The following is a 22880-nucleotide window of genomic DNA, read 5'->3' on the forward strand; positions in this document are numbered from 1 at the left end:
TAAGCCCCACCCACCCACCCCAATCTCAATTGTGATGAATTTCATATGATAACTTGTTGTAGAAAAATGAGGATTTTGCAACTAAACTCCGCCCTTCAGCTCACGATGAATAACGCATTCATCACAATCGAGAAGGGGTGGGTGGGCGGGGCTTGTATTTTGTCCATTTTTCTTAATATACCAAGTCTTCTTTTCCCAAAAAGAAACTTAAAGCATGGTCAACTATTCTGTTGTTGACTGAAAACTCTATGTATTAAAAAACAAACAAAGATTAAGCCCCACCCACCCGCCCCAATCGCAATTGTGATGAATTTCATATGGTAATTTGTTGTAGAGAAATGAGGATTTTGCAACTAAACTCCGCCCTTCAGCTCACGATGAATAAAGCATTCGACACAATTGAGAAGGGGTGGGTGGGCGGGGCTTGTATTTTGTCTATTTTTTCTTACTATAAGAAGTCTTTCTTTCCCAACAAAAAACTGAAAACATGTTCAACTTTCCTGTTATTGAAAGAAAACTCTATGTATTAAAAAACAAAAACAAAGATTAAGCCCCACCCACCCGCCCCAATCGCAATTGTAATGAATTTCATATGGTAATTTGTTGTAGAGAAATGAGAATTTTGCAACTAAACTCCGCCCTTCAGCCCACGAGGAATAAAGGATTCATCACAATTAAGAAGGGGTGGGTGGGTGGGGCTTGTATTTTGTCCATTTTTTCTTAATGTATCAAGTCTTCCTTTCCCAACAGAAAAATGAAAACGCCTTTAATTTTCCTGTTGTTGAAAGAAAACTATATATTAAAAAAAAACCAAAGAATAAGCGCCACCCACTCGCCCCAATCTCAATTGTGATAAGTTTCATATAGTAATTTCTTGTGGAGAAATGAGGATTTTGCTACTAAACTCCGCCCTTCAGCTCACAATGAATAAAGCAGTCATCACAATTGAGAAGGGGTGGGTGGACGGGGCTGGTATCTTGTCCATTTTTCTTAATATACCAAGTCTTGTTTTCCCAAAAAGAAACTGAAAGCATGGTTAACTATCCTGTGGTTGAAAGAAAACTCTATGTATTAAAAAACAAAAACCAAAGAGTAAGCCACACCCACCAGCCCCACTCTCAATTGTAATGAATTTCATATGGTAAATTCTTGTCGAGAAATGAGGATTTTGCAACTAAACTCCGCCCTTCAGCTCCCGATGAATAAAGCATTCATCACAATTGAGAAGGGGTGGGTGGGCGGGGCTTGTATTTTGTCCATTTTTTTTAATACACCAAGTCTTCTTTTCCCAACAAAAAACTGAAAACATGTTCAACTTTCCTGTTATTGAAAGAAAACTCTATGTATTAAAAAACAAAAACAAAGATTAAGCCCCACCCACCCGCCCCAATCGCAATTGTGACGAATTTCATATGGTAATTTGTTGTAGAGAAATGAGGATTTTGCAACGAAACTCCTCCCTTCGGCTAACGATGAATGAAGCATTCGTCACAATTGAGAAAGTGTGGGCGGGCGGGGCTTGTATTTTGTCCATTTTTCTTAATGTACCAAGTCTTCTTTTCCCAAAAAGAAACTGAAAGCATGGTTAACTATTCTGTTGTTGACTGAAAACATTATGTATTAAAAAAAACAAACAAAGATTAAGCCCCACCCACCCACCCCAATCTCAATTGTGATGAATTTCATATGATAACTTGTTGTAGAAAAATGAGGATTTTGCAACTAAACTCCGCCCTTCAGCTCACGATGAATAACGCATTCATCACAATCGAGAAGGGGTGGGTGGGCGGGGCTTGTATTTTGTCCATTTTTCTTAATATACCAAGTCTTCTTTTCCCAAAAAGAAACTTAAAGCATGGTCAACTATTCTGTTGTTGACTGAAAACTCTATGTATTAAAAAACAAACAAAGATTAAGCCCCACCCACCCGCCCCAATCGCAATTGTGATGAATTTCATATGGTAATTTGTTGTAGAGAAATGAGGATTTTGCAACTAAACTCCGCCCTTCAGCTCACGATGAATAAAGCATTCGACACAATTGAGAAGGGGTGGGTGGGCGGGGCTTGTATTTTGTCTATTTTTTCTTACTATAAGAAGTCTTTCTTTCCCAACAAAAAACTGAAAACATGTTCAACTTTCCTGTTATTGAAAGAAAACTCTATGTATTAAAAAACAAAAACAAAGATTAAGCCCCACCCACCCGCCCCAATCGCAATTGTAATGAATTTCATATGGTAATTTGTTGTAGAGAAATGAGAATTTTGCAACTAAACTCCGCCCTTCAGCCCACGAGGAATAAAGGATTCATCACAATTAAGAAGGGGTGGGTGGGTGGGGCTTGTATTTTGTCCATTTTTTCTTAATGTATCAAGTCTTCCTTTCCCAACAGAAAAATGAAAACATGTTTAACCTTCCTGTTGTTGAAAGAAAACTATATATTAAAAAAAAAACAAAGAAGAAGTGCCACCCACCCACCCCAATCTCAATTGTGATAAATTTCATATGGTAAATTCTTGTAGAGAAATGAGAATTTTGCAACTAAACTCTGCCCTTCAACTCACGATGAATAAAGCATTCGTCACAATTGAGAAGGGGTGGGTGGGCGGGGAATATATTTGGTCCAGTTTTTCTTGATATATCAAGTCTTCGTTTCCCAACAAAAAACTGAAAACATGTTTAACTTTCCTGTTGTTGAAAGAAAACTCTATATATTAAAAAAAAAAAACAAAGATTAATAGCGACTCTTTGTGTGTGTCTGGGGGAATGTTTGGCCCCTCCGATTGGTCTGGCTGCTTACAAAAATTATTGAAATAGTTCCCTAAATATCATATGTAAAAATCAAGACTGAGATTATTAGTAAAGTTACATTATTTTTTTGGGAGCTTTAAAGCGTCTGCTAAAAGTTACCGCCGACGTATCTGGCAGTATTAATTATTAATTTTTAACAATATTTTCTAAAACAACCGTAAAAATAAGCATTAACATTGAGGGCTTCGAGAAGGCTTAAAAGTGCTTTGCCTGTGGTAATTAAGATCACACTAAATGTTTGAAAATTGAAGAGAGTGACCTTAAAATCTTGTGCAAATACGGAAATTTTCGCTATCTGCGCAATGAATGTCTTATTTTAGAGGGAAGCTCCAAAATTGATGTCTTAAAAGAATCTGTCGTAAAGTGTCTAAATCATAAAAATCAAATTGTAAATCAAGTTAAGGAAACTCTACCTTCTGAAAGTTCAACAACAAATGATTCTTATTCAAACGTTGTAAGCAAATCTCAATTTACTGATATTTTGCAACCAAAAGATACTAAACAGTCGATTTCTACTACAAAAAAAGTTTTATTGAGTCAAGTTGATCCTGTTAAATTCACTCTTGATGTTGCCTGTGTTAAATCTGCTCGTAGTGGAAGAGTCATCATAAGTTGCAATGATACTGCCGACTCTGATAAAATTAAGAATTTAGTTGGCGAAAAATTAACGGACTACAACGTGAAAAATTTGACAAGTTTAAAGCCGCGGATTAGGATTTCCGGAATAGACAAAGACATTCGAGAGGAAGAAGTGGTCGACTACATTGTGGGTGAGACTAGGTCTTTATTTAGTACTGAATATATCTGCGTGTCAAAAAAATATTTTCCTTTGCGCAATGCAATCAATCGTCGAAGTAGATCTAGACTCCTACAGTAATATAACCAATGCTGGGAAATTACTTGTGGAGTATGACTACTGTAAAGTTTGAGACGCAATTGAAGTTCGTCGATGCTTCAAATGCTCAGGTTTTAATCACATGTCAGGTCAAAGTATAGCAAAATCTCCTATTTGTCCAAACTGTGCCGGGGCTCATGTGCTAAAAGACTGTCAGTCTGAATCTCTGAAATGTACTCACTGTAGTTTTCACAACGACAAAAATCCGGATTTTTCCGATAACAATGCGGCCTGGGATATTGACAAGTGCTCGATGTACCAAAATCAATTTCAAAAGCTTAAGGCTTTAATACTTGATACTAAGTAGCAATCACAGATTTCGCAGATAATAATTAATAGTTCTGCCACCAAACTATCTCTTACGAATAATTGTTTACCCAGTTGTTCAGCCAATTCGTCATTTTTGTGTTGTTATTATCAGAATGTTAGAGGTTTATGCACCAAAACAAGGGAATTATACTTATCCTTAATTTCTGAAACGCATTTAAAGTTAATTGTACTACCTGAAACTTGGTTGCATAATGGTGTAAAGGGTGAGGAATTAATAGGTGCAGCTAAATGCAACGTTTATCGTAAAGATCGCAACTTCAAAGCGTGTAGAGTACTTTTAGCGATGGATCGTACTATATCTTCCTGTATCTGTGATAATCCTACGTACAACAACATCTGCCTACTATTGATCTATTGTTAATAAAAATCAGCTTCAATTCCCGTACTATCTATGTTCTAGTCATATACATACCACCTCACTGTGGTAATAATAATTATGTGATATTTTTTGATTTTTTGTTGTCTATGTCTTTTTTGTATGAGTCTCAACTAATTATTTTTGGTGACTTTAATTGTCCGGAGTTTATTCGAGATACATCAAGCGTAACCTTACCTACTATACCTCATCAGTGTATACAAAATTTTATTTCTTTTTACGATTTGAAACAATGCAATAATATTTTAAATAGTAACAATCGACTTCTTGATCTTCTTCTTACGAATAAAGACAAACACTGCATTGTTTCTCATGCACATGATCCACTTCTACCTGAGGACCGTCACTATCCTGCTATTGCAGTTGAAACCAAAATGCCAAGGTATTACCCTAAGAAATTTCCAATTTCGGTGGAGTCTGATTATAATTTTAGTAAATGCAATTTGAATATTCTCTATGAGAAACTTGTGTTAGTGGACTGGTCGGTTCTTAATAATTTTAACACTGTCGAGGAAGCCGTTTCTAAGTTCTATCAAAACTTAGATGAGATTTTCCAAATGCATGTCCCAAAAAAAGTAACTTATGTAGGTAATGTTGGAGCGACACCTAGTGTCGGCCGTGCGAGGCTCGCTCGTGTAGTCGCCTTCACGAGATGGCTATATTGCGCAGAGCGACACAGCGCCACTTGAAGACGCCATATTTTTAGACACTTCTGGTACGACCGTCCGCGTGGCTACCAGCGCGACTATGTTACGCTCGTCGAATATTCTCTTGTAATGTGCCATAATGTAATATACGTTAGTAACCGATTCCGTGGTGTTTTCATTTCCGCCAACAGGTTATGGGCCCAGAGCGCGAATAAACGGAATCGCGTATATTCGAAGGTACTGAAGTGTGTGCACGTGTTGTGTTAAAGTACGCCGTCAAGATGAACGCCGGAAATTCGTTGCGCATCGAGTTGCTGCGGAAGGACAACTTCGATACGTGGAAATTACAAATGCAGGCGGTGCTGATCAAAGGCGACCTGTGGGAGTACGTGAGCGGTACTTGCGTCAAGCCTGAGGCAACAGCGACGAACGCGGCGGCCATTGCTGAATGGGTCAAGAACGACAGCAAGGCGAGGTCGGATATTGTGCTCTCGATCAGTCCGACAGAACTGAAGCAAATAAAGAATTGCGACACGTCCAGAAGCATGTGGCTACGCCTGGAGGAGATCTACCAGTCGAAGGGGCCTGCGAGAAAAGCGACACTCTTGAAACGCTTGATCTTATGCAAAATGGACGATGGGGGCGACGTGCGCGAGCATCTGCGCGAGTTCTTCGACTCCGTGGATAAACTGAACGACATGGACGTCGACATCAATCCGGATCTCCTGGCCATCTTACTAATTTACAGCCTACCCGCGAGTTTCGAGGTTTTTAGATGTGCGATCGAATCGCGAGATGATTTACCGTCGCCGGAAGCGCTGCGCATTAAGGTCGTGGAAGAGAGCGACGCGCGCAAGAACTGCGCACGCGGCGGAAGCGGCACGTCCGGCGCCATGGTCGCCAACAAAAATGGCGGTTGGCGGGATAACAAAAATGGCGGCTGGCGGGAAAACAAGGAGAGAGCGGAAGCTGGCGGAAGTCCCAACGGAAGACGGAACAACGGGGGCTCCAAACTTCGCTGCTTCAAATGCGGGCGACTAGGGCACAAGGCATCAGAGTGCCGGAGCAAGGAAAGGAGCGCGAAACACGCAAGGAACGTATGTTTGCGAATGAGTGAGCGCGAAGAAACCGCCAACTCAAGCTCGGACTGGTGCCTGGACAGTGGGGCCTCAGCGCATTTGTGCAATGATGGGGGCCAATTCACGAAGATCGATAGATCGAAAACAGGTATTTTGAACCTCGCGAACGAATCGTCTACCGCGACATTGGGTGTTGGTACGGTGCAGTTCGCGGCTCGCGTGTTAGGCGAAACGGCAAACGTTTCGTTGAGTGAGACTCTGCATGTGCCCGATCTGAGGACCAATCTAATGTCCGTGAGCAAAATCACGGACCGCGGACTCGAGGTTAATTTTCGGCGCGACGAAGCGGTGGTAGTGGATCCAGACGGCAACGTGCTGTTGTGTGCGGAACGAATAGGAGACCTATACTACGTGAGCGGACACAAGCATGATGCGCGCTCGGCTTGTGGTGAGGACAAAATTCCGCTCGGACTGTTGCACAAGCGATCGGGACACGCGAACGCGAGGGACCTCGTCGAGGCCATACGAAATAATCGAGTGAGCGGCGTCCAGCTGAAGGATTGTGCGGAGGCGGTTAAGTGCGACATCTGCATCTAGGGGAAGTTGTCCAGGTCCCCCTTCCCAAAGTGCTCTAACCGGCGCACAGAGCAGCTACTGGACCTGGTGCACACCGACGTCTGCGGGCCGATGAGGACGCCATCTCTCGGAGGCGCGAAGTACTTCGTAGAGTTCATCGACGACAAGTCCAGATGGTGCGAGACTCGATTCCTGAAATCGAAAGACGAGGTGTTCCAGGCCACGACGGAGTACTTGGCTCTCGTCGAGAACCAGACGGGGAAAACCGTCAAGTGCTTACAGTCGGACAACGGCGGCGAGTACACAAGCCGCGACTTCGACCGGTACCTCAAGGCGCGAGGAATTACGAGGAGGCTGACGGCGCCGTACAATCCGGAGCAAAACGGCACCGCAGAACGGAAGAACCGCACGCTCCTAGACACGGCCAGGTGTCTCTTGATTGACGCCGGGTTACCGGACTCGTTCTGGGCGGAGGCGGTTAACACTGCCAATTACCTGCGAAATCGCGTGCCCACCAGATGCCTGGGCGGTGGAACCCCGTACGAGGCATGGACCGGTAAGAAACCCGACATCTCCAATTTCAGAGCTTTCGGCAGCAGGGTATACTACCTAGACAGGCGACCGGGGAAAGGGAAGTTCGACCCGCGAGGAAAAGAAGGCGTTTTCTTGGGTTATGCCGACGAATCCAAGGCATACCGAATCTGGTCACCAGTAAAAAGGACCGTGCTGATAAGCCGCGACGTCGTGTTCGTAGAGGACGACAAGGAACGGCGTCACGTCGACAATCCTGCTCAGACCCAACAGAGCAGAGAGACTTCGCCGGAGGTTCGGCGTTCGGTCGAGATCGTGCACCCTCCTCCAGCTGGTGGAGCGCCGCCGGCGACGGTCAACGACCCGCGGAACGTCATCGAGGTCGAGGTCGAGGTCCATCGCCCCGCCGACGTCCCAGACGGCGTCTACGCCGACGGTGAATCGAACGATAGGTCGGAGCGGGACGTGACGACTGCTGAAGAAGATGACGAGCGCGACATCATCGACGATGACAACAATGCGGATCGTGCGAGGGCTCCAGGTCGCCCGAGAATTGTAAGAACAGGTCGACGTGGCCGACCCAGGAAGCAATTTCGGACGGTGCCGAATCCCGGTGCCAACATCGTCGATGCCATCGAACAAAGCTTCGTATCCGAGGTTGCAATGAAAAAGGCGCTGAGCGGTCCCGATGCAGACGAATGGCGACGGGCCATAGTGGCTGAGCTAACGTCCATCATCAAGAACGACACTTTCGCTTTGGTGGAGCGTCCACAGCGAGACAAGGTGGTGGGGAGTCGCATCGTCCTCAGAAACAAGTACAAATCGGACGGAACCTTTGAGAGAAGGAAGGCTAGATTAGTCGCCCAGGGCTTCAGCCAACAACCAGGTATACACTTTACCAAGACATTTGCTCCTGTTGCTCGTTTCAGCTCCATTAGGCTGATGGCTTCCCTTGCCGCCCGCCACGACATGGCAATTAAGCAGTTTGATGTCGAAACTGCGTATCTGAACGGCGAGCTGAACGAGGAAGTATTCATGGAACCGCCGAAGGAGCTTCAGAGGGCCCTTGGCAGCATCATCGACAACGAGACCGACAGCTCGACTGTAGCGAAGGCCACCAGTCTGCTCCAGGAGTTGCGCAAAGGCGATAGAGTTTGTTCGCTCAAGAAATCGCTCTACGGCCTACGACAGGCCGGTAGGAACTGGCACACAAAGTTGGACTCGACTCTGAAAGAGCTCGGCGCAATCCCGACGGCCTCAGACCCGTGTTTGTTTCGCCTAAAATCAGGGCGGGACGTGGTGTTAATCGCGATCTATGTGGACGACATCTTGATCGCGTCCCGCAACCGAAAGAAGATCGCCGAAATAGGAAGAGAGTTGGCCCAACGATTCGAAATTAAGGCCCTGGGAGATGTAAAGCACTGTTTGGGCGTGGAGTTTCAGAGAGAGGACGGCCGGGTAACGATGCATCAGCGAGGGTACATAAAGGACGTACTTTCGCGATTCGGCATGTCTGACTGCAAGCCGGTCGCAACGCCGATCGATCTAGGGACGAAGCTAGAGAAAAACATCGACCAGAGTCAAGAGGATCTCGCGCTCCCGTACCGCGAGCTCGTGGGGGCGCTCATTTACTTATCATCGACTACGAGGCCCGACATCGCCTTCGCTGTGAGTCGTCTGGGGCAGTTTAACAACTGCTATGGCCCAGGGCACTGGAGGGCAGCCAAAAGAGTTCTGCGATACCTGAAGGGGACGATGAACGTGGGGCTCGCATTCGGAGCGGACGATGGGCCAATCAGGGCATTCGCCGACGCCGACTGGGGAGCGAGCACTGAGGACCGGAGATCGTACATCGGTTATGTATTCCTTTTGAACGGTGGGCCTTTGTCGTGGGAAGCGAAGAAGCAACGGACGGTTGCATTATCCACAACGGAGGCGGAGTACATGGCCCTGTCGGAGTGCGTCAAGGAGGGTCTGTACTTGCAGAGGTTTCTCCGGGAGCTGGGGTTTGACGACCTAGCTAACTTGGTCATTCATTGCGACAACCGAAGTTGCCTGCAGCTTGCTGAAAATCCCACCTTCCACGGGAGAAGCAAACACATAGACATCCGCCATCATTTCGTGCGCGATGTTCTCAAGAACGGACAAGTCAGGGTTAGTTATGTGCCCACAGACGATCAAGTTGCGGACTTCTTAACTAAAGGACTGTCAAAGCCGAAGCATGTGAGGTGCGCGAAGTCGTGCGGACTTGACGTTGTTGATTAGTGGACATTTTTACACGACCGTCACCTCAAGGGGAAGTGTTGGAGCGACACCTAGTGTCGGCCGTGCGAGGCTCGCTCGTGTAGTCGCCTTCACGAGATGGCTATATTGCGCAGAGCGACACAGCGCCACTTGAAGACGCCATATTTTTAGACACTTCTGGTACGACCGTCCGCGTGGCTACCAGCGCGACTATGTTACGCTCGTCGAATATTCTCTTGTAATGTGTCATAATGTAATATACGTTAGTAACCGATTCCGTGGTGTTTTCATTTCCGCCAACAAAAATAGCTACAAATGAAAAATCGTATAATATTAAATCGAGAAAATAAAAATCGAAAACACTAAAAAATTGAGGAATCGAAAATCGAAAAATTGAGAAACCGAAAAATTATACAATCGAACAATCGCAAAACTGAAAACAAAAAATTAAAACACATAACTAGAACTGAAAATGTGAAAAATAATTCAAAAATCGGAAAATATCGAAAAAATGCAAAATGAAAAATTTTATAAGCTTACGATTTTTCGACTTCTGATTTCCCGATTTTCAGTTTTTCGTTTTTTAAACTTTAGATTTTTCAATTTTCGGCAGTTTTATATTTCGGTTTCTCAATTCTTCAACTTTTCGATATTTTAATTTTTCGATTTTTAAAATTCTAGATTTATGATTTTTCGAGTTTTCGGTTCTTCTATATTCCATTTTTTCAATTTTCGGGATTTTTAAAATTTTCGATTTTCCAATTTTTATAACTTTTCGATTTTTTTGTCTTTGCACTGATATAAAAGTTGAAGCGAAACAAATTTTAAAATGTTTAAAAACCGGAAAACGACAAACCGCAAAATGAAAAAAAAGAAATATAAAATTGAAGAATTGAAAAACTTAAAAATTGCAAAATCGTAAAATTAAATATTGAGATTTGAAAAATCACAAAATTGAAATCAACGAAGAATTAAAATATATCTAAAAATTACCAAGTAGCAACATTTCAATTCGAGAAAGTAAAAATCGAAAAGCTGCAAAATTGAAAAATTGCAAGAATGAAACCTCGAAAAGTTTAAGAACTGATACTCGAAAAGTTGAAAATTGAAGAACAGAAAAGTTGAAAAATCCGAAAATTAAAAATTGAGGAACGAAAAATCGCAAAATTGAAAACAACGAACATTAAAATAGCTACAAATGAAAAATCGTATAATATTAAATCGAGAAAATAAAAATCGAAAACACTAAAAAATTGAGGAATCGAAAATCGAAAAATTGAGAAACCGAAAAATTATATAATCGAACAATCGCAAAACTGAAAACAAAAAATTAAAACACATAACTAGAACTGAAAATTTGAAAAATAATTCAAAAATCGGAAAATGTCCATAAAATGCAAAATGAAAAATTTTATAAGCTTACGATTTTTCGACTTCTGATTTCCCGATATTCAGTTTTTCGTTTTTTAAACTTTGGATTTTTCAATTTTCGGCTGTTTTATATTTCGGTTTCTCAATTGTTCAACTTTTCGATACTTTAATTTTTAGATTTTTAAAATTCTAGATTTTTGATTTCTCGAGTTTTCAGTTCTTCTATATTTCATTTTTTCAATTTTCGGGATTTTTAAAATTTTCGATTTTCCATTTTTTTTAACTTTTCGATTTTTTTGTCTTTGCACTGATTGAAGCGAAACAAATTTTAAAATGTTTAAAAACCGGAAAACGACAAACTGCAAAATGAAAAAAAGAAATATAAAATTGAAGAATTGAAAAACTTAAAAATTGCAAAATCGTAAAATTGCAAAATCGTCAAATTAAATACTGAGATTTGAAAAATCGCAAAATTGAAATGAACGAAAAATTTAAATATATCTAAAAATTACTAAGTCGCAACATTTCAGTTCGAGAAAGTAAAAATCGAAAAGCTGCAAAATTGAAAAATAGAAAAATTGCAACAATGAAACCTCGAAAAGTTTAAGAACTGATACTCGAAAAGTTGAAAATTGAAGAACAGAAAAGTTGAAAAATCCGAAAATTAAAAATTGAGAAACGAAAAATCGCAAAATTGAAAACAAAAATAAAATAACTAAAAATTAAAAAATTTAAAAATAGTTCAAAAATTGGAAAAAACTGACAATGAAAAATCGAAAACGTGCAGCATGAAACATCGAATAATTTAAGAATTTGAAAAAGTGAAAATAAATTTATAATCGAAAAATTGAACTTAAAAATTAAAAATAGAGAAACGAAAAATCGCAAAATTAAAAACAACGAACATTAAAATAGCTACAAATGAAAAATCGTATAATATTAAATCGAGAAAATAAAAATCGAAAACACTAAAAAAACGAGGAATCGAAAATCGAAAAATTGAGAAACCGAAAAATTATATAATCGAACAATCGCAAAACTGAAAACAAAAAATTAAAACTCATAACTAGAACTGAAATTTTGAAAAATAATTCAAAAATCGGAAAATATCGAAAAAATGCAAAATGAAAAATTTTATAAGCTTACGATTTTTCGACTTCTGATTTCCCGATTTTCAGTTTTTCGTTTTTTAAACTTTAGATTTTTCAATTTTCTGCTGTTTTATATTTCGATTTCTCAATTTTTGAACTTTTCGATATTTTAACTTTTCGATTTTTAAAATTCTAGATTTTTGATTTCTCGAGTTTTCGGTTCTTCTATATTTCATTTTTTCAATTTTCGGGATTTTTAAAATTTTCGATTTTCCAATTTTTTTTAACTTTTCGATTTTTTTTTGTCTTTGCACTGATATAAAAGTTGAAGCGTAACAAATTTTAAAATGTTTAAAAACCGGAAAACGACAAACCGCAAAACGAAAAAAAGAAATAGAAGATTGAAGAATTGAAAAACTTAAAAATTGTAAAATCGTAAAATTGCAAAATCGTCAAATTAAATATTGAGATTTGAAAAATCGCAAAATTGAAATCAACGAAAAATTAAAATATATCTAAAAATTACTAAGTCGCAACATTTCAATTCGAGAAAGTAAAAATCGAAAAGCTGCAAAATTGAAAAATAGAAAAACTGCAACAATGAAACCTCGAAAAGTTTAAGAACTGATACTCGAAAAGTTGAAAATTGAAGAACAGAAAAGTTGAAAAATCCGAAAATTAAAAATTGAAGAACGAAAAATCGCAAAATTGAAAACATGAAAATAGAATAACTAAAAATTAAAAAATTGAAAAATAGTTCAAAAATTGGAAAAAACTGACAATGAAAAATCGAAAACGTGCAGCATGAAACATCGAATAATTTAAGAATTTGAAAAAGTGAAAATAAATTTATATTTGAAAAATTGAACTTAGAAAATAAACATAGAGAAACGAAAAATCGCAAAATTAAAAACAACGAACATTAAAATAGCTACAAATGAAAAATCGTATAATATTAAATCGAGAAAATAAAAATCGAAAACACTAAAAAATTGAGGAATCGAAAATCGAAAAATTGAGAAACCGAAAAATTATATAATCAAACAATCGCAAAACTGAAAACAAAAAATTAAAACACATATCTAGAACTGAAAATTTGAAAAATAATTCAAAAATCGGAAAATATCGAAAAAATGCAAAATGAAAAACTTTATAAGCTTACGATTTTTGGACTCCTGCATTCCCCGATTTTCAGTTATTCGTTTTTTAAACTTTGGATTTTTTAATTTTCGGCTGTTTTATATTTCGGTTTCTCTATTTTTCAACTTTTCGATATTTTAATTTTTCGATTATTAAAATTCTAGATTTTTGATTTTTCGAGTTTTCGGTTGTTCTATGTTCCATTTTTTCAATTTTCGGGATTTTTAAAATTTTCGATTTTCCATTTTTTTTTTTAACTTTTCGATTTTTTTGTCTTTGCACTGATATAAAAGTTGAAGCGAAACAAATTTTAAAATGTTTAAAAACCGGAAAACGACAAACCGCAAAATGAAAAAAAGAAATATAAAATTGAAGAATTGAAAAACTTAAAAATTGTAAAATCGTAAAATTGCAAAATCGTCAAATTAAATATTGAGGTATGAAAAATCGCAAAATTGAAATCAACGAAAAATTAAAATATATCTAAAAATTACTAAGCTAGCTTTTTATGTATATATATTTTATAACCACTTGACAAATTACGAAGTACATTAAACAGTGCCTTCGGGAGACTGTAACATCCTAGTCAGTGGCGCTGGTCTAATCATCATCTTCGCATGCTTAAGATAGTAATTCTTTCCACGGAATGTAGTCCAATAGATTCCATCCCTCTTTTCGAACATTTCACTCTCCTCGTAATATTCACCAGTAAGCAATGATTCGCTGCAATTGCGGAACCACCATCCTGCATTTTTTTTAAAAACACATTCGAAAGTTTGGGGATCTCGGTTGTGGTCTAACGTGCTGAACTTAGAGCCAAGACTATCACTGAACGAATCCCCAGCACTGCCCTGGTATCCTCCCAACTTCTTCAACATATAACCTTCATCTTCACCACCAACTTCAAAAGAATCGTACAACGCGTATGCTTTGTCCGAGTTCCAATCTTCCAGTTCCACGAATAGCTCATTATTTTGGTCACCTATTATTAAAAAAAAAAATAACAATTTTGTCGCAACAAAACGAGATAAAAACCTGTTAAATAGTGTAAGGAGTCCAACCCCAACCAAAAGTCTCCGTTGATGTTGCCAAACCCGTGTTTGTAGTAATGCCACGGTAAATCGAACTTTTGAGACCCGTTGTACCTGTTGAGGACGTAGGTCCAACCGCCCCTCAGGGTCTCCATGTCGCACAAGACCAAGAATGGCCGTTTGGCAAGCGTGGGCTTGATATAATAAAAAGTGGAGTCAAAGTAGCCCTGTTGTAGGGCGTGATGGCAACTTTGTTGAGGACCTTGTGCTAACATTTTGAATGGTTCCACTCTTTCTATCTTGGTTTCTGAATCTGTAATTATTTTCTCTAGTTTTTTTACGCGTTGGGCAAGGTTATCAGCTCTCATTACGAGATTAAAGATGTAGTTTAGGAGACTGGGTGAGGTGGAGACACCCACATTCTATAAGAACTAGAATTGGTAAAACGAATTATGTCTGCGTGGACTTACTTCTTCATCATGGTTGACTAAACATTTCACCGAAATTATAACAGCCAGGAAAACAAGTGGGTGCATTTTATTCGTTGTCAATAACAAACTGTTACTTGTACGCTGTTCGTATTGTATTTATCGAAATTTTATCCCTAAGATTATTTAGTAGGTCGTCGATCTATTTGGAGTGGTTATCTATATCAAGTTTGTAAACAGTGAAAATGTTATTTATATAAATATTAGTTCGGCAGTGTCAAAGATAAACTACTCCCCGTCAAAAGCGCTAGGACGCGATTTCCCAATTTTCCCGACCATATTTTTTCTGACGCGATTTTCTTTTCTGAGCCATGTTCTGAGTTTTCACCCTAGACATCCACATTTTTGGAAAAAAAATCACAATTTTTGCAACTTTATAACTACATGTAATATCTTTTTTTTAACTTAAAATAAAATTAACAAAATCATTTCTTTCATTTTTCAATATTTCTATTTTTCGGTGTTTCAGTTTTATAATTTTTCGTTTATTAACTTCAATTTTTGAATTTCTCGACATTCAAATTTTTCAGTTTTTTGATTTGAAATTTTTTGAACTCTGCAATTTTTCTTTCCTTTATTTTTTTCAATGTTTCTTTTCGGATTACTTTAATTTTTTAAGTTCGTGATTTCCAGTTTTTAAAATTTTCAAAGTTTTGATTTTGTACTTTTGCATTTTTCATTTTTGATTTTTCAATTTTACAATTTTGCAGTTTTCCAATTTTTTATTAGAAAAGTTGGAAAATCGAAGAACTGAAAAATCTAAAATTGAAAACTGGAAAATTGCAAATCGAAAAACTGAAAGGTTGCACACTGAAAAAAAGAAAAACTGAAAAAATATAAAAAATAAACCGAAAAATGAAAGATAAATTACAAAATCTAAATTACACCCACAGTTGGAAAACCAAAAATCAAATACTTTAAAAAATGAAAATGAAAAACTGAAAAATAGCAAATTAAAATTTGAAAATTCAAAAAATAATTGAAAAATGAAAAAAAAGCTAAAATAGTAAAATTGAAAAAGTGAAAAAGTGAAAAATGTTTGAAATTACTATTATGGTTACATATATAAAATCAAAACTAGAAAAGCTGGAATTCCAAAATAGAAAAATTAAAAATCATGAAACTGAAAAATCTAAAAAAAATTGCAAAATCTAAGAAATCAAAATTCGAAGAGAAAATAAATCGCGAAAATAAAATTTCCAAATAAAAAATTTGAAGAAATCAAGAAACGAAGATTCGAAAATTTGAAAATTTTCAAAAATCGTAAAATTAAAAAGTAAAACACCCAAAAACCGAAACTTTTCACACTGAAATCGATCAAAATTATAAAATCAGGAACGAAAAATTCGAAATCGAAAAATGGACAAAAATTACAAAATCTGAACACCCAAAAACTGGAAAAAGAAAACTCAAAAAGTTGCATGCATAAAAAATTGGGAAATTACAAATGAAAATTTGAATATTCGAAAAATAATTGAATAAATGAAAATTTTTAAAATTTAGTAGCTAACTGAAAAATTATAAAAAAAAAAAATTTAATTATTATTATTACAAACAAATTACAAAAGGAAGACTGGAAAAATTGACGATCAAAAACTGAAAAATCAAAAATCATGAAACTGAAAAATCTAAAATTGAAAAAACGAAAAAGTAAACAATGTAAAAGTTGAAAATACGAAAAACTGAAACATTTAGAAACGAAAAATTGAAAAAATAAAGATAATAAAAACCCAAAATAAAAATTGCAAATCGAAAATTTGAAGAAATGAAAAAACGAAGCACCGAAAAATTGGAAATTCAAATAAATGAAAAAGTTTTAAAATCAAATAATTGCAAAAAGGAGAATTCCTAGATCGTTAAATTAAAAAACTGAAAAATTTCAAATTTAAAAAAAAACAAAATCTGAACCGAAAAATTGAAAAAATAAAGAAAATAAAAAACCAAAACAAAAAATTCCAAATCGAAATATGAAAGAAAAATTGCACAATCCAAACAAACAAAAATTAGAAAATGAAAACTCAAAAAGCTGAATGTCGTAAAATTGAGAAAATAAAAAAAATGAAAAATTGAAAAATTACAAATGAAAATTTGAAAATTCGAAAAATAATTGAATAAATCAAAAATTTTAATATCCAATAACTGAAAAAATGGAAAAATTCTAAAATCGTAAAATTGGAAAAGTGAAAACATTTTTGAAATTATTATTATTACATATTTAAAATGAAAACTAGCAAAAGTTTTGGATTTCATGAAAGTCTTGAATATATTGGATTTTTGGGATTTCTTGAATTTCTTGGATGTTTTAGATGTCTCGGATTTCTTGCATTTCTTGAATGCTTGAATTTTTTTAGTTTCTTATGGGCTTTTTGTATTTCCTTGTTTTTTAGATTCATTGGATTTCTTCAGATTTTTTGATGATTTGGATTTCTTGGAAGTCTTGGATTTCTTTGCTTTTTTGTTCTGCGCACTTCGTGAATTTCTTGGAATACTCGGATTTTATGGATGTATTGAATATCTTGAATTTATGGGATTCCTTCATTTTCTTGGATATTTTAGATGTCTTGGATTTTTTGCATTCCTTGAACTGCTTGCTTTTTTTGAGTTTTTTCGGTTTCTTGAATTTCCTTTTATTATTGTCTTTCTTGGATTTTTTATGGGATTTTTGTATTTCCTTGCTTTTTTGGATTTATTGCAGTTCTTCAATTTCTTCGAAATTTTGTAGTTCTCGGAAGTCTTGGATTTTTTTGCTTTCTTGGGCTTCGCACTTTTCGAGTTTCTCCAGTTTCTTGAATTTCCTTGTATTCTTGTGTTTCTTGGAATTTTTATGGACATTTTGTATTTCTTTGTTTGCTTGGATTTATTGGATTTCTTCAATTTCTTCGATATTTTGGATTTCTTCTAAATCCTGGATTTCTTAGCTTTCTTGGGTGCGCAATTCTTGAGTTTCTTGGATTTCTTGGATTTCTTCAATTTCTCGGATGTTCTTGGATTGTCTTGGATTTCTTGAATATATTGGATTTCTTGCATTTTTTTGACTGCTTGTTTTTTTGAGTGTCTTTAGTTTCTTGACTTTCCTTATATTAGTGTGTTTCTTGATTTTTGGGGGCTTTTTTGAGCTTTTTATATCTCCTTGTTTTTTTTGGATTTATTGGATTTCATCAATTTCTTAGATATTTTGGATTTTTCTGAAGTATTGAATTTCTTTGCTTTCTTGGGCTGCACTCGTCTTGAATTTCTTGAATTTCTTGGATTTTATGGATGTCTTCAGTATCTTGGATTTGTGGGATTTCTTCAATTTCTTGAATGTTTCAGATGTCTTGGATTTCTTCGACTTTTTGGACTGCTTGCGTTTTTTTAGTTTCTTCAGTTTCTTGAATTTCCTCGTTTTTTGAGTTTTTTTTTTGGGTTTTTGTTATTTCCTTGTTTTTTTTTATTTATATTAGTTTTACTGGATTTCTTAGATTACTACTCTTGTGTTTCTTGAGGTCTTTTCGGGCTTTTAATATTTACTTGTTTATTGCATTTATTGGATTTCTTCAGTTTCTGCGATGTTTTGGATTTCTTCAAAATTTTGGAGTTCTTTGCTTTCTTGGGCTGCGCACTTCTTGAGTTTCTTGGATTTCTCGGATTTTATGGATCTCTTGAATATCTTGAATTTCTAGCATTCCTTCAATTTCTTGGATGTTTTAGATGTTTTGAGTTTCTTGCATTTTTTAACCGCTTTCGTTTTCTGCATTTCTTCGGTTTCTTGAATTTCTTTGTATCTTGTGTTCCCTGAGTTTTTTGGGCTTTTTTGTTTCCTTGTTTTTTTTTGGATTTACTGGATTTCTTCAATTTCTTCGATGTTTGGGATTTCTAGGAAGTCTTGGATTTCTTTGCTTTCTTGGGCTGCACACTTCTTGATTTTTTGCATTTCTCGGAATTCATGGATATCTTGGATTTCTTGAATGTCTTGGATTTCTTGCATTTCTTGGACTTCTTGCGTTTTTTGAGTTTCTTCAGTTTCTTGAATTTCCTTATACATATCATTGTGTTTCTTGAGCATTGATTGGATTTCTTCAATTTCTTCAATGTTTTGGATTTCTTGGAAGTCTTGGATTTCTTAGCTTTCTTGGGCTATCTTCTTCTTGAGTTTCTTGGTTTTCTTGGATTTTATGGATGCCTTGAGTATCTTGGATTTCTGGGATTTCTTCAGTTTCTTGGATTTTTTAGACGTCTTGGATTTCTTGAATGTCTTGGAATTCTTGCAATTCTTGAACAACTTGCGTTTTTTGAGTTTCTTCAGTTTCTTGAAGTTCCTTGTATTCTTATGTTTCTAGATTTTTTTGGGGCTTTTTTGAGCTTTTTGTATTTCATTTTTTTTTTTTTTGGATTTATTGGATTTTTTCAAATTCTTCGAAGTTTTGGAATTCTCGGAAGTCTTGGATTTCTTTGCCTTCTTAGGTTGCGTACTTTTTGAAATTCTTGGATTTCTTGCATTTCATGGATGTCTTGAATATCTTCAGTTTCTGGGAATTCTTCAATTTCTTGGATGTTTTAGATGTCTTGGAATTCTAGAATGTCCTGGACTGCTTTCGTTTTTTGAGTTTCTTCAGTTTCTGGAATTTCCTTGTATTCTTATGTTTATTAATTTTTTGGGGCTTTTTTATATTTCCTTAATTTTTTGGAATTATATGTTCTTTAATTTCTTCCAGATTTAGGATTTCTTGGAACTCTTGGATTTCTTTGGTTTTTTGGGGTGCGCAATTTTGAGTTACTTGGGTCTCTTGGATTTCATGGATGTCTTGAATATTTTGGATTTTTTGGACTTCTACAGTTTCTTGGAGATTTTAGTTGTCTTGGATTTCTTGAACGTCTTGGATTTCTTGAAAGTCCTGGATTTGTTGGATCTCTTGAATGCTTCCTTTTTTTGAATTTCTTCAGTTTCTTGAATTTTCTTGTATGCTTGTGTTGCTTGTATTTTTTATGGGCTTTTTGTATTTCATTGTTTTTTTATTCATTGGTTTTCTTCAGTTTCTTCGATGTTTCAGATTTCTTGAAAGTCTTGAATTTCTTTGCTATCTTGGGCTGCGCACTTCTGGGGTCTCTTGGATTTCTTGGAATTTACAGATGTCTTGAATATCTTGAATTTCTGGGATTTCTTCAATTTCGTGGATTTCTTGGAATCTCTTGGACTGCTTTCGTTTTTCGAGTTTCTTCAGTTTCTGGAAATTCCTTGTATTCTTATGTTTTTAATTTTTTGGGGCTTTTTATTTGGGTTTTTTTGTATTTCCTTGATTTTTTGGAATTGTTGGTGTTCTTTAATTTCTTCGAGATTTAGGACTTCTTGGAAGTCTTGGATTTCTTTGCTTTTTTAGGGTGCGCACTTTTGAGTTACTTGGATCTCTTGGATTTCATGGATGTCTTGAATATTTTGAATTTCTGGGATATCTTCAATTTCTTGGGTGCTTCAGATGCCTCGGATTTCTTGAATGTCTTGGACTGCTTGCGTTTTTTGAATTTCTTCAGTTTCTTGAATATCCTTGTATTCTTGTATTTTTTTTGGGACTTTTTATTAGAACTTTTTGCATTTCCTTGCTTTTTTAGATTTTCTTGATTTTCTTAGATTTCATGGATGTCTTGAAAATCTTGGATTTCTGGAATTTCTTCAATTTTTTGGATGTTTTAGATGTCTTGGATTTCTTACATTTCTTAGACTGATTGCCTTTATTGAGTTTCTTCAGTTTTTGAATTTCCTTATATTCTTTTGTTTCTTGATTTTTTAGATGTCTTCAATTTCTTCAATGTTTTGGATTTCTTGGAAGTCTTGAATTCTTTTGCTTTCTTGGACTGCGCACTTCATGGGTTTTTGGATTTCTTGTATTTCATGGATGTCTTGAATATCTTGGATTCCTGAGATTTCTTCAACTTCTTGGATGTTTTAGATGTATTGAATTTCTTGAATGTCTTAGATTTCTTGCATTTTTTGGAATGCCTGCTTTTTTGAGTTTCTTTAGTTTCTTGAATTTCCTTATATTATTGTGTTTCTTGATTTTTGGGGGCTTTTTTGAGCTGCCTTTTGTATTTCCTAGTTTTTTTTTGGATTTACTGGATTTCTTCAATTTCTTCGATGTTTGGGATTTCTAGGAAGTCTTGAATTTCTTTCCTTTCTTGGGCTGCGCATTTCTTGAGTTTCTTGTATTTCTTGGATTTTATGGAAGTCTTGAATATCTTGGATTTCTGAGATTTCTTCAATTTATTGAATATTTTAGATATCTTAGATTTCTAGAATGTCTTGGATTTCTTTCATTCCTTGGACTGCTTGCGTTTTTTGAGTTTCTCCAGTTCCTTGAATTTCCTTGTATTCTTACCGTTTTTGAGTGTTTTGAGGCTTTTTGTATTTCCTTTTTTTTTGATTTATTGGATTTCTTCAATTTCTGCGATGTTTTCTCGAATTTTATGAATTTTCTTGTACTCTTGTGTTTTTTGAGTTTTTTTGGGCTTTTTGTATTTCTTTGTTTTTTTTAGATTTTCTGGATTTCTTAAATGTTTTGGATTTCTTGGACTGCTTGCGTTTTTTGAGCTTCTTCAGTTTCTTGAATTTCCGTGTATTCTTGTATTTTTTGGAGACTTTTTGTTTGGACTTTTTGTATTTCCTTGCTTTTTTGGATTTATTGGAGTTCTTCAATTTATTCTAGGTTTTGGATTTATTGAAAGTCTTGGATTTCTTTGCTTTCTTGTTAAGTTTCTTGATATTCTTGGATTTCATGGATGTCTTGAAAATCTTGGATTTCTGGGATTTCTTCAATTTCTTGGATCTTTTAGATGTCTTGGATTTCTTGCATTTCTCAGACTGATTGCCTTTATTGAGTTTCTTCAGTTTTTGAATTTCCTTATATTCTTGTGTTTCTTGATTTTTTAGATGTCTTCAATTTCTTCAATGTTTTGGATTTATTGGAAGTCTTGAATTCTTTTGCTTTCTTGGGCTGCGCACTTCATAAGTTTTTGGATTTCTTGGATTTCATGGATATCTTGAATATCTTGGATTCCTGAGATTTCTTCAACTTCTTGGATGTTTTAGATGTATTGAATTTCTTAAATGTCTTAGATTTCTTGCATTTTTTGGAATGCCTGATTTTTTGAGTTTCTTTAGTTTCTTGAATTTCCTTATATTATTGTGTTCCTTGATTTTTGGGGGCTTTTTTTGAGCTTTTTGTATTTCCTTGTTTTTTTTGGATTTATTGGATATCATCAATTTCTTCGATATTTTGAATTTTTTTGAAGTATTGAATTTCTTTGCTTTCTTGACCTGCGCTCTTCTTGAGTTTCTTGAATTTCTTGGATTTTATGGAAGTCTTGAATATCTTGGTTTTCTGAGATTTCTTCAATTTATTGGATGTTTTAGATATCTTAGATTTCTCGAATGTCTTGGATTTCTTGCATTTCTTGGACTGCTTGCGTTATTTGAGTTTCTGCAGTTCCTTGAATTTCCTTGTATTCTTACCGTTTTTGAGTTTTTTTGGGATTTTTGTATTTCCTTGTTTTCTTTTTTGGATTTATTGGATTTCTTCAGTTTCCTCGATGTTTTAAATTTGTAGGAAGTCTTGAATTTCTTTGCTTTCTTGAGCCACGCACTTCTTGATTTTTTGGATTTCTCGGATTTCATGGATGTCTTGGATTTCTTGAATGTCTTCGATTTCTTGCATTTCTTGGAATGTTTGCGTTGTTTGAGTTTCTTGAGTGTCTTGAATTTTGTTTTTTTGGCTTTTTGTATTTCCTTGTTTTCTTTAATTTATTGGATTTCTTCGATTTCCTGGATGTCTTGGATTTATTCGTTTCCTGGGCTGCTTGCTTTTCTTGAGTTTCTTGAGTTTTTTAAAAATCACTAAAATTTTGGCGTTCTTCTAGATGCGAGACGCACGCGAAGTAGCGACCTCTGGAGCAACTGGGGGCGGCGAGAACGAGCTGGGGGCGAGGATAATGATGGGGAATAATAAGCCCAAAAAACCCACAATTGAGATAAACAACTCCAGAAACCGCATTCCACAACTAAATGCAACAACCACAATTTTTGTACGTAGTGTGGCAATTTTCCACAAGAGGGCGCTGATTAACATTCGAACAGCATTGGTAGGTAGATTATATTGATATCAGTATTTTCGGTTACAATACCGATTAATTGAAGCCGTTCTAATTCCGGTTTTTACGAGTGACAATAAAATCTGTAAAAAATAAAAAACCAACATACGCTACATTAATTATGAAGTATACCTACTTTATTATTATAGCTTT

The 22880-nt window shown here is 36.0% G+C and overlaps 1 protein-coding gene across 1 annotated transcript; it reads right to left on the reverse strand.

Annotated features, from left to right (window-relative positions):
- Positions 1-13641: 13641 nt before the first annotated feature.
- Positions 13642-14677, reverse strand: LOC135145109 (angiopoietin-related protein 2-like). The gene is made up of 3 exons (XM_064077225.1): positions 14592-14677; positions 14126-14543; positions 13642-14072 (listed from the first exon to the last, which is right to left on the reverse strand). Exons 1-3 carry the CDS (start codon positions 14655-14657, stop codon positions 13642-13644), a joined length of 915 nt encoding a protein of 304 aa, XP_063933295.1. The 5' UTR covers positions 14658-14677.
- Positions 14678-22880: the final 8203 nt, after the last annotated feature.

This window comes from Zophobas morio, unplaced genomic scaffold, assembly GCF_036711695.1.
Source record: "Zophobas morio isolate AGI-343-1 ecotype UQ-CSIRO unplaced genomic scaffold, CSIRO_AGI_Zmor_V1 ptg000124l, whole genome shotgun sequence".
NCBI lineage: Eukaryota > Metazoa > Arthropoda > Insecta > Coleoptera > Tenebrionidae > Zophobas > Zophobas morio.

Bases quoted from the DNA above. Each gene is read 5' to 3' on its own strand.
- LOC135145109 (XM_064077225.1), bottom strand. From the start codon at position 14,657: ATGCACCCACTTGTTTTCCTGGCTGTTATAATTTCGGTGAAATGTTTA. The intron at 14,544-14,591 runs GTAAGTCCACGC...TAGTTCTTATAG, and splicing joins TAGTCAACCATGATGAAGAA to AATGTGGGTGTCTCCACCTC. The intron at 14,073-14,125 runs GTTTTTATCTCG...TTTTAATAATAG, and splicing joins CTCCTTACACTATTTAACAG to GTGACCAAAATAATGAGCTA.